Source organism: Perognathus longimembris, chromosome 1 (assembly GCF_023159225.1).
Source record: "Perognathus longimembris pacificus isolate PPM17 chromosome 1, ASM2315922v1, whole genome shotgun sequence".
NCBI lineage: Eukaryota > Metazoa > Chordata > Mammalia > Rodentia > Heteromyidae > Perognathus > Perognathus longimembris.
The window spans coordinates 162,654,992-162,667,359 of NC_063161.1; the positions used below are offsets into that span (position 1 = coordinate 162,654,992).

Sequence of the window (12,368 nt, forward strand, 5' to 3'; positions counted from 1 at the left end):
CTGGCCAAAAAAAAAAAAAAAAAAGCTAAGTGCAGCCAGGTACCAGTGGTTCACAACTGTAGGTCCCTCTTTCAGTGTAATTTTCTTTCTTTTTTTCTTTTTGGCCATTCCTGGGCCTTAGACTCAGGGCAGGAGCACTGCCCCTGGCTTCTGTCTGCTCAAGGCTAGCACTCCACCACTTGAGCCACAGCGCCACTTCTGGCCGTTTTCTGTATATATGGTGCTGGGGAATCGAACCCAGGGCTTCATGTATGGGAGGCAAGCACTCTTGCCACTAGGCTATATTCCCAGCCCCCAGTGTAATTTTCTGATAAAAAAGCTAAGTGCAACCAGCATACCAGTGGTTCACAACTGTAATCCTAGCTACTCAGGAGGCTGAGATCTGAGAATCATGGTTCAAAGCCAGCAAAGTCACTTTAGCTCTTATGTCCAATTAACTACCAAAAATGCTGGAAGTGGTAGAGGCTAGCCTTGAGCACAAAAGCTCAGGGGCAGCATCCAAGCCTTGAGTTCAAGCCCCAGGACACGGACACAGACACGGACACAGACAGATGGACAGGCGGACACACAGACACGGACACATACACACACACCATTCTAAGTGCAGAGTAAATAGGACAACTCCTTTTGGTCAAGGATATAACTGACATGCCCACTTGATCATTTCACTAAGAATAGGTGCAAAGATTACAGGACCTGCTACAATGCGTGTGCTTTATCTCCTTAAGACTGAAAGAACACCTAGTGATAACTCAGGGCTCTACTCATGGAGTTTACCACAAGCCCAAAATGCACAAAAGATACGCTATGTCAATAGCCATGCTCACAACTTGACTGAAAACAGGAGGAAAACTGGGGTTATCGCAAAGGCGGGCTATAGCAACCACCATCTCTTAGGACACATACATCTCCCCCGCAAATTCGGGTGCTAGTTAATCTGTGGTTGAATTAACTGTGCTATAAGACGGCTGTAAAAGGGAGATGGACAGTACAGCTGGGATCTGAGGGCCAACTGGACCTCCTGTCCGGCAATACCCCAGCCATAGCTGGGCTCTTTTCCCCAAAGTGACTGTGTAGACAAGGTATTAACCAACCCTCAGACACCTACAGATCCTAACAAAGGGATGCCTTGTTCTGAGGGGGGTCACAGCCTGTACAGTGGAAAAGGAAAGGGACAGAGCACCCTGATCTAGCCCATTGTAGAAACCCACAGGCCTGTTGGGCATGTCCTGTCAATTCTTTGGACAGAGGATTACTTGCCACTGGCTTCCAGAGGTTTCATGTGTAAACAAGGTATGAATTTATCAATGCAGGAGTCCAGAGCAACCCTCAGCCACTAAAATTGTGCCTACCCTAACAGTATCGGCTTCAGACAGGATAGTCTGGGTCTTACTTGCATTCCTGACGAGATAAAAGCCCAACATGTTCATCTTAGGCAACAACAGGAGCCAGGACTGTTGTCCCACTACTCTGCATCACGTAACCAATTCCACTTGAAAGTAAGGTTGAATCTAAACTGCAGTATTTGAAGAGTAGAGAATGGTCAACTCAGAAGATGATTCCTCCCCTTTACTCTGCCCTTTCAGACACAGCACTGTACAGGCCGCTTCTTGGGACTCCTAAGCCCAGGAGAGAAGCTTGGCTACATGACAGTTTCTAGACATGTGGCTGACCGTTTGCCATTTGAACATTACAGCAAATGATTCTATTTGTGGTTTCTAACCCCCCTCTCCCTCCCCCCAAAAAAAACTGTACATGAGTTTACAAACATATTAACATATAAATAATGAGAAAGGTCCTGGGGAGCCTCCCCGATGTCTCTGCTGGAGATAACACTTGAGGGGAGTTGTCCCCACAGACTGCATGTGCCCTGGGGAGTCTCATGGTGGCTTTCTGGGCCCACCGCCAGCTTCTTTGGCACCTCCAGGCTCAACCGCTAGTCTGACTTCTGCTGTACCCACAGAAGAGCTGGAACCCTGCAGCAGTAATGGCTCTTCTGCCCGTCATCGCTCTGGCTCAAGCTCATGCTGAAAGGGACGCTTCCTCTCCCGACAATGCTTCTTGTGGGCAGGCCAATCCTTCTGCTGGCACTGGGAACCACAGTACCGGGCCACCTGGCAACGCCCACATATGTTGAATTCCCGAAGCTGAAACATAGAAGACCATAACTCACCTTCACGTTGGGTTACAGAACGTGGTAAAGTTACATTTCAGATGCTGGAAGGAGGGGATGGGAATGTGGCTTAGTGGTAGAGTACTTGCCTAGCATGTACAAACCTCTGAGTTCTGTTCCTTAGCACCACATAAACAGAAAAGGCTGGAAATGGCGCTGTGGCTCAAGAGGTAGAGTGCTAGCCTTGAGCAAAAAGAAGTCAGGGACAATGCTCAGGCCCTGAGTTCAAGCCCCAGGACTGGCAAAAAAAAAAAAAAAAAAATCAAGCCAGATGCTGGAAGGACCCAGCAAAACTGCATACAGCAGGCCATGGGTTTGACCCCCAACATCACAAAAAAAAACACAAAACACCCCAGACATGGCAGTTGATGGTGGCTCACACCTATAACTAGGTACTAGGAGGCAGAAACCTGAGAATCATGGTTCAAAGCCCGTCCAGGCAGGAAAGTCTGTGAGACTCTTATCTCCAGCTAACTATTCAGAAAATGCCAGAAGTGGTACTCTGGCTCAAAGTAGTAGAGCAAAAGAGAAAGCCCAGAGATAGCACCCAGGCCCTGAGTTCAAGCCCCATGACCAACACACAAAAAGAAAAAAAAAAAAGACACCATGGCTAGAGTACATGGCCCTTCTTGGAAAGGCACAACAGCAAAGGGAGAGCCACCCTGATTAGAACATAGGAACCCCTAGGGGACTATGGGGGTAAGACTCCATGCCACAGTTGAACTGCTGGACAGAGTTGGACATGAGCCAAGGTCTTACTGCAATACATTGTACCTGCTTCTCGATTACTGTGCAAGGAGGATAATGACACTCATAGTAGGTGCAGGAATTCTCTTCCTCCTCTACCACATCCCCATTGGCATTGTAGTACCGCGTCACATTCAGGACAGGGAACTGCTCTTCTATGGGGTCCGTGGGCAGCTGCTGGATTGCAAGCCAATACAAGCTTTGCTCTCTGAAAGAAAGCAGAAACCTCAGTAAGCTCCAGCCAATCAGGTCAGTATGGGGAAGGAGGTTGTAACTCTAGGACACACCACCTGTTTTTACTCCATGAATTTTGATTTGTTTGCCCATCTCCACTGTGTATACTTACTACTATATACATTACCATATGCAGTCTTTCACCCTCTAACAAATAAGCACTTATCTATTACTCTCTCCAACAAGGGTACATAAGCAAACACAGCCCTTGGGTGAAGACAGGTGGCTCCTCACCTTACCCTTGACCCTGGAAGGTACCTGCTATTACCCTGTCAGCTTTCTTCTCCTTCAGTGTTGTGGTTGTCCTGCATCTTTATGGAAACCTCTCCTGTAAGAGTAAGCCACTGCACATTCCACCAAGAACTGAAATCCACATGTGACATTCACAAGTAAAAAGCCCCAATGACTGGCTGATCAAAAGTGAGCACAGCAGCCCCAGCCCTGTGCAGGGTTTCATAGGAGTATGTTTAGCTCTCGACAGAAGCCAGACTATGCAGCACATGGTTATAAAGGGAAGAGCAAGCAAGCAGACAGATGCATACCTGCATGCTACTAGGCTATGTTTGGGTTATTTTCTAGTACCAGGATTTGAATCCAAGGCCTCACATTAGTTGCTTGGCCAGTGCTCTACCACTTGACCCATAGCCCCAGCTTGTTTTTTTGCTAGTTATTTTGGAGATTAAGTCTTAGGGACTTTTCTTACCAAGCTGCCTTGGAACTGAAATTCTCTGGGTCTCAGCCTCCTAAGTAGCTAGATTACAGGTATGAGCCACCAGCAGACAACAGAAGTTGCCCTTCCCTGTGGTTCTACAAGTCAGGCAAGGTTCAGATGCATCCTTCTAAAGGCAGAAAGTGAGAAGATACCTTTGTAAAGAGGCGACTTGGACAGCTGAACTGTACTCCTAGTCCCACTAACCAGTTCCTGGGAGCAACAGAAAACTCAGGCCTGAGAGAAGCCAATGCCTATTCCCAACCAAAGGCAATGTAACCCCACCAAAAGGGAATATCCTACATCGAAGCAACAAGCTAAAAACCAGGACACATAGCCCAGACTATCTAGGACTTCCAGCCCACTCAAGAGTGGGCCTAGGGGCTGGGAATGTGGCTTAGCAATAGTGTTTGCCTAGAATGCATGAAGCCCTGGGTTTGATTCCTCAGTACCACATAAACAGAAAAAGCTGGAAGTAGCACTGTGGCTCAAGTGGTACAGTGCTATCCTTGAGCAAAAAGAAGCCAGGGACAGTGCTCAGGCCCAGAGTTCAAGCCCCAAGACTGGCAAAAGAAAAGAGTGGGCATGACTGCTGTAACTAGCTATCAGTACAAGTAGGTAGACCCTATAACAACAGGTCAAAAACATCTATACACATGACTGGGTCCTGGGTTACCCATAGCTCTAGAGAGAGAGAGAGAGAGAGAGAGAGAGAGAGAGAGAGAGAGAGAGAGAGAGAGAGAGAGAGAGAGAGAGCAGGAAATGGAGCTGCTCAAGTGCCAGCCTTGAACACAAAAGCTCAAGAACAGTGTCCAGGGTAGGGAATGTGGCTTAGCAGTACAGTGCTTGCCTAACATGAACAAAGCCCTGAGTTTGATTTCTCAGTACCATATAAACAGAAAAAGCCAGAAGTGGCGCTGTGGTTCAAGAAATAGAGTGCTAGGAGCTGGGATGTAGCTCAGTGGCAAAGCGCTTGCCTAGTAAATGCAACATCCTGGATTCATTCGATCCCCAGTACCAAAAAAGAAAAGACAAAAATACAGTTTAAAAAAACCCAACCAAGAGATAGAGTGCTAGCCTTGAGCAAAAAGAAGCCAGGGACAGTGCCCAGGTCCTAACTTCAAGCCCCATGACAGAATATACACATAATATCAGTACACACACACACACACACACACACACACGTATGTATGTTAATTAAGAAAGGACTACCTTTTTGGTACACTGGGTATTGTATATATGCCTAACTGATCTAGGGAAGAAAAAGAAAAACGAGGGTGTAAGATATCACAAGAAATGTACTCACTGCTTTATTATGTAACTGTAGCCCTTTTGCACAACACCTTGTCAACAAATTAATTATTATTATTAATTATTAATTAATTAATAATAATAAACAAATAAAAGGACTACCCAGGCGCTGGTTGCTCACGCCTATAATCCCTAGCTACTCAGGAAGCTGATTTCTGAGGATTGCTGTTAGAAGTCAACCAGGACAGAAAAGTCCGTGACACTAATCTTCAATAAACTACTCAGAAAAAAACCGAAGTGGTTCTGTGGCTCAAATGTAGACTGATAGTCTCAAGCAAAAGAAGGTCAGGGACAGGACCCAAGCTCTGATTTCAACCACAATCCTCAGCTCTCACCGTCTTCAGTAGCTAGTATTACAGGTATGAGCTACCAGCACCCAACTATCCGTGCGACTTTTAGCTCCAATTAACTACCAAAAAAGCTGGAAGTGGTACTATGGCTCAAGTGGCAGAGTGCTAAAGCTTGAGCTGAGGAGCTCAGGGACAGCGCCCAGGCCCAGAGTTTAAGCCCCACAATCACCACCACCAAGACCCCAAAGGAAACGACTGTAAAGGTCTGCACATTCCCCGAAACATCAACCTACCAATGCAACTAGTATCTTTTGGTGCGGCCAGTGACACCCAGGGATTTAAGATGCTTGGACACCCCAAGAAGCCCCTATGAGCAGAATAATTCATGGCTAAGAACTCTGCTCTCAATTTGGTTCTATGCCATGCTACTGGTACCTTGGCTTTTCCTTGGAGATCTGTAAGACTCAGAGCTGGGCTGATCCTGTATAGAGGAGGAAGTAACCTCTAAAGTAGAAAGCTTATGTGGAACAGTTTTCAGGACCACAGGATGCTAAAGGCCAAAAAGCCTACTACAATATCCCACTTCCCTTAAATCACTGTTCAAGGAAAACTGTTGAGCAGAACATGATAGAGACTCATCTGTGTATACAGGAATAGGTCCAATGCTGGCTCCACTCCATCACATCAACTAAAGTGTTCCTAGAGCCAAGTATCACAAGATCAAACTCCTCAAAATATAATCATCAAAACTTCCCATTCAGGTGGGCACTGGTGGCTCATGCCTGTAATCACTCAGGAAGCTCAGATCTGAGGATCGATGTTCAAAGCCAGCCCAGCTGAGGCAGAAAAGTCCATAAAAGTCCATGACACTCTTACTCTTATCTCCAATTAACCACCAGAAAACTGGAAGTGGTGTTGTGGCTCAAGTGGCAGAGCACTAGCCTTGAGCTGAAGAGCTCAGGGACAGCACCCAGGACCAGAGTTCAAACCCTAAGACCACCAACAACAAAAAACCCCTTCCCATTTAGTTGGCATTGGTGGCTTATGCCTATAATCCTAGTTACTCAGAAGGCGGAGATCTAAGGATCAAAGTTCCTGAAGCAAGCCCAAGCGGGCAAATCTGTAAGACTCTTATCTCTAATTAACCAACAAAAAGCCAGAACTGAAGCATGGCTCAAGTGGTAAATGCCAGCCTTGAGTGAAAAAGCCAAGAAGAGTATAAAGACTGAGTCTCAGCCCTAGTACTACTAAGCATACGTACACACACACACACACACACACACACACACCTCACACTTTGGAGAAAAATAACTGAGGTCCAAAAGGAGTCAAAAGCATCAGGTCATAGTAGAAACATAGCCTTTTTGGTACCAAGCACCTGGAGGAGATACTACAAGAGGAAGACCTACCTCTGTTTGCTGGAGGTCTCTTCAGCTTTGGGCCGCCAGCCCCATGGTACCAGCTGCAAGTTGTCCAGGCGATTGTCCACTGTCACTGAGTTGAGATGCACCACTTGAAACCCAGGAGCCACGCCTCCCCTGTGCCGCTCCCTGGGGAAAGATAACACTCTCAAGTGCCACCTCTGATCCACAGGTACTTCTGGTTAAGCATGAAAGTCCAACCAGAAACAAATACCAGCCACATAGTGTAACCTGGGCGCTCATCCTGCTGATGGGGGCACACCTAGGTAAGGCTACTGAGAGGAATGTGGCCCACACAAACAGGGGCTACATTGATGATTCAACCCCTGAATTTAGGCAAGTCTCAGAGTCAAGAACAAGACCCCAAAACTGCCAAAAAGTAGCCTAGAGATTGGGTGCTCCCAACACGTCAGAGCCCTACCTTGCACACTGAGTAGCAATGGCCCTATCCCAGAGAGTTAGCCTGTATCTCAACAAGCTCAGCCAAGAGCTGGGTGAACAGCAGAACCCCTCCCTCCACAGGAAGCACCACACCAGCAGAACCCCACTAGGCATTTCATTGGGCCATTGTCATTTCTTTGGGCCAGTGGTAAAGGACACAAAAATAACTTTCATCCAGGGGCCAGTGGCTCATGCCTGTCATCCTCACTACTCAGGAGGCTGAGATCTGAGGATCATGGACCCAAGCCAGCCTGGACAGAAAAGTCCCCATGAGACACTTATCTCCAATAACCACTCCCAAACTGGAAGTGGAGCTGTGGCTCAAAATGGCACAGCACTAGCCTTGGGCAAAAGAACTCAGGGATAGCACCCACGCCCTGAGTACAAAACTCAAGACCTACAAAAACAAAACAAAACAAAATAAAAACTTTTAGACCCAAGAATGGCAAAACAAATATGACTCTACTGGGCAGGTAGCTCTCCTGCCTCCAAACATCCTGTACACACTGCAGTTCACCCAGACTGCTCATGGGAAACAGGCAACTAAATAATACCCACCAGGGGAAAAATTGGGGAGTCCATGGAAGGGGTAACTGATCAAGATGCATTGTATTCACAACCTGACTTCTGGAATTATAACATCTTTGTAAATAAAACAACAAAATAATAATAGTAACCTACCACAGCAGCTCATGGAGGAGCCTACCCGATCCCCTTCCTCGGTTTTTGTCGAAGGCATATGCAAATATCTTAGCACCATTTCCATCAGCATCTACTTCCATTCGAGCCTGAGACAGAATAAGGGAAAGGTCTGTTAAAAAGCTTCCAAAGGGGCTGAGAATGTGGCTTAGCACTATAGTGCTTGCCTAGCATGTATGAAGCCCTGGGTTCAATTCCTCAGTACCACAAAAACAGAAAAGGCTGGAAGTGGAGCTGTGGCTCAAGTGGTAGAGTGCTACCACTTGTGGCTCAAGTGGTAGAGTGAGCAAAAGAGCTCAGGGACACCACCCAGGCCCTAAGTTCAAGCCCCATGACCAACACACACACACACACGCACGCACGCACGCACGCACGCACGCACGCACGCACAAAGCTTCCAATTCTCAGCAACACTTCAGGAGGCTGAGATCTCAGGATTGAGGTTCAAAGCCAGCCCAGGAGACTCTATCTATTCACCACCAGAAAACCAGAGTAGCACTGTGGCTCAAAGTGGTAAAGCACTACTAGCTTTGAGTAAAAAAACTGAGACAGCACCCAGACCCTGAGTTCAAGCCCCATGACTGATTTTAAAAAATAGGGGGGGGGAGCCTGGAGGTGTGGTTCAAGTGGTAGACCACCTGCCCAGCAGGTTCAAAGTCCTGAGTTCAATCCCCAGTACAACACACATAAAAATACCAGTATATGGAGGAAGAGAAGTTCCTAGCCAAGCAATGGCCATGTTAGTGAGGTGCTGAGACCACTGTTGCTCAGGGATGCTGAAATGGGGAGTGGGTGGCACATCAGGAGCAGAGACAACAGTTTCTTTTGTTTTTTGCCAGTCCTGGGGCTTGAACTCAGGGCCAGAACACTGTCCCTGGCTTCTTTTTGCTCAAGGCTAGCACTCTACCACTTGAGCCACAGGCGCCACTTCTGGCTTTTTCTATATATGTGGTGCTGAGGAATCGAACCCAGGGCTTCATTTATACAAGGCAAGCACTCTTGCCACTAGGCCACCCAACCCAGAGACAATAGTTCTTAAAGGAACATTAGGAAGGGGAAAAGTTCTCACAACAGTTACAGATACAGAACTATTTTCACTTGATTTAATAGACACCCAATCAAACTGGGAGACAGTCTGGTATGTTTTTAAGCAGAGCCAGCAACCAGGGTGAAAGTGAGGAAGACAGTGTCACAGAGACTTCATGGGTCTGGGTGGGTACAATAGGCCCTACTGAGCATTGACAAGCAGGGCTGGGGATACCTGGGTTCTGGACATGGCAGCCCTGAGGGCTCAAAGGCCAACCGTGATGTTTTCATGTGAAGTCTCTACCTCTCCCAGCATAGGGACAGAAACTCATTCTTCATGACCCTTCCTGGGGCAAAGAGCAAGCAACACCAAAGAACTAATCATCCTTACCTCAAATGAGTAGCTCTCCACCAGGGGGATGTCTTGCTCATCTATCAGTGTGTACTTGGTCTGAAAATTAACCACATTTCAAAATTAGTCAAAAGATACTCACAAGGCACAATAACATTGTAACCAAGAACTGATTCCTTTATTTTGTGAAGCATAAGGTAACCATATGCCTCTTCAGACTAAAACAATTAGCAAGGGAGGTTGCTCAGCCAAAGGGCATGGGGTGATCAGGGCCAAAAATGCAGGCAGAAACTGTTAAAAAGTCAGTCAGGCCAATGGGTGGCAGATATCAGGCTTCAATACCCATCCACAACAGGATCAACCCCGACAAGTGGCACTGAGCCTTTAATATGACAATAAACCCAGTCAGAGACATTTTCAGTGAAGTAGGGAGGGGGTGGGACGGAAGCAGAATATCCAAGTTCCAAAGAGTGTTTATTCATTAGGCAGGGCAGTAGATACAGGTGCTCACTGGATGGCCAGGCTCAGCTTTCTGTCTGAAACGTAGCAAATAAAAGCTTCTCAAGGGCTTATGTTTAGGCAATCAGTTTCTTAGAAGTCTCCGACAAGACCAGGGTCCTAACGACTCTGCTCAGACATCCCCAACACCCTCTGCCTGAGATTCTGCAAAAATGGCAGGAAATGGTTCTCAAGATGGGATCATCCTACTCTCGTGGATTTTCTAGGATCTGAACCCGTCCGCCTGCCTGACTTGACGCCTCTGCTCCTCCCTCCCTCGCTCCGCGCAGCCAGTGGGCCAGGAGCAGGGAAAGCCCGCGGCTCCGGGCACCGCCAAGCCTCGGAGCCCACAGGTGATGAGGGAGCAAAGCCTCCTGCTGAGAGGCCGGGGCCGGACAGAGACCAGTGAGAGGGGCCCCCCGGTCGGCCGGCATCAGGGTCCTGGGTCCTGACGGGAGAAGCCTGGGGCTCAGCGGAACACGACCGGCCCTGGCCGCGAAGCACTGCCGCCCACGGGCAGGCCCCAAGCAGCCCGCCGGAGTCGCGCCCGACTAGGGGCGGCGCGGCGCGCGGCCTCAGGAAGGGCGCTGGGTTCGAACCCCGAGACCGCAGGTGCAGCCGGCCTCTAGGACCCCCGCGGGCAGCCGGGAGCGCTCCGCGGCGCGGGGCCACCTCGCCCCGCCGGACCGGCGGGGCGAGAAGCGTTCAGAGCCCGAGGGGCGCGCCGCCTGCGGGAGGGAGAAAGGCGGCGCCCGAGCCCGAGCCGGAGCCGGAGCCCGAGCCGGGCCGGCGCACCCCACCCGCCCCGCCGCCACGGCCCGCGCAGGCCTGACCGCGGCTCCGCGCCGCTCACCTTCCCGGCCACCCGGCCGAGCCGCACGATGCCCAATTTGAAGTCGGTCATGGCCGGGCCTGCGCTCTCGGCCGGCGGCGACGCTCCCTCAGGAGGCGCCCGGCCGGGCTCAGGCGAGGCCGCAGCACCCCCGGGCAGGCCGGGGTCGGGCAGGGCGGGCCCCGGGCGGACGAGGCTGGTCCGGGCTCGGGCCGCCACCGCCGCCGCCTCGCGCCCGCCGGACCTGCCACGCGCCGCCGTCGCCGCCGCCGCCGCCGCCGCGCGCACCCCAGCGAGCGGGGCGGAGGGCGGGGCGCGGCCCGGGACACACCCCCCGTCGCCGCCAGCTGGCCAATCGCACGGCGCGCCCTTCGCCGGCCGGCGCGCGCCGCGACGCAGCCCCCAATAGAAGCAAAGAGGCTGCGCAGGCGCCCTTGGAGCAGGCCAGGCGGGGGAGGGGCCGGCCGGGGGGCGGCGCCTGCGCGACGGCCGGCGCGACGTCAGTTTCGCGGGAAGCTTTGTGCGGGCGGTGGCTGTGGCGCTCGGGCTGTGGGGCCGAGGCCGGGGCTGCCACCTTCGGCTGCCTCGCGGCTTCCGCAGCCCGCCACGGCCTGTGGAAGCTGCGTCCGTGAGCTGGGCATAGCAGGGCCACTTGGAACGGCTGGCCGCCGCCTGCGGTCGCAGGCCGGTAGGACGGCAGCGGGTCTTCCCCACGGGGCCTCCCGGGCCCCAGGCTCCCCGCTGCGGAGCTGCGCCGGCGGAAACAGCTTCCCCGGCCGCGGTGGGCACGGACGCGGTGCATGCGGAGACGGAGTCGGGTTAGGCCCCCTGAGAAGGCCGAAACCCACCAGAGAGCCATGGCGGGCTTGTGTCCAGCCGTAAAGGAGGCCTCGTGGGCCAGGCTGGGGGGCAGGCAGGGACTTGTCCGGAGCTCAGAGGAGGCTCACTGCTTCATGGTCCTCCGAAGAGGCTGCTTCCTCACCGGGCCTCGTTTGAGAAATAACTGCCCGGAAGGTTTCTTGTGTTTTCACGAGTGAGGCCAGAAAGTCCCGCTCTGGGACTGCCGGGTTTCCCAGACCGCTGCAGGGGAGGGAAGAGAAACGCCTGGGAAGCGGCTGGTCCCTCCTACCTGCCCAAAACGCATTTGCCCGACTGACCTCTCCTAGTGAAGATGGGTAGAAAGAGCGTTGCAGGAAAGAGGTGCCCTGGCTAGAATGGTGCTCAGTTGGTGTTTCCACGGATAGTAAAAAGTGCCCTCTGAAGCTGACTTAAACAGATGGGAGGGACCCCCAGGAGGCACCAGTGGCAGAAAGGGAACTGCTACACCAGAATCAGTATGGGAATGGTCCTCATTACCTTCTCCAAAACTAGGTACTCGCTGCACCCTGACACTAGATGGTGAGAGGTTGCCTTTTTTTTTTCCCCATAGTGGGACCTGAACTCAGGGCCTGGGCACTGCCTCTGAGCTCTTTGAGCCACAGTGCCACTTCTGGTACTTTTGAGTGGCTTGGAACTGAGATCCTCAGATCTCATCCTCCTGAGTAGCTAGGATTACAGGCATGAGCGATCAGTGCCTGGCTGGGAGGGGGTCCTCTTAACCACAAAACGTACATGTGGTAAAGAGCAAACAGTCCT

General features: G+C 51.1%; 1 protein-coding gene across 2 annotated transcripts; it reads right to left on the minus strand.

Annotated features, from left to right (window-relative positions):
• Window positions 1-1,552: 1,552 nt before the first annotated feature.
• On the minus strand, window positions 1,553-10,986 carry Zmynd19 (zinc finger MYND-type containing 19). 2 transcript variants are annotated; one of them, XM_048347068.1, is made up of 6 exons: window positions 10,755-10,986; window positions 9,443-9,502; window positions 8,008-8,114; window positions 6,874-7,014; window positions 2,948-3,128; window positions 1,553-2,147 (listed from the first exon to the last, which is right to left on the minus strand). In XM_048347068.1, the coding sequence occupies exons 1-6, from the start codon at window positions 10,803-10,805 to the stop codon at window positions 2,004-2,006; spliced, it is 684 nt and encodes a 227-aa protein (XP_048203025.1). In that variant the 5' UTR covers window positions 10,806-10,986; the 3' UTR covers window positions 1,553-2,003. The 2 variants fall into 2 exon arrangements, with proteins under 2 accessions (XP_048203025.1, XP_048203032.1); XM_048347075.1 differs by lacking the exon at window positions 2,948-3,128 and having other exon boundaries at window positions 10,755-10,979.
• Between the last annotated feature and the right edge of the window lie 1,382 nt (window positions 10,987-12,368).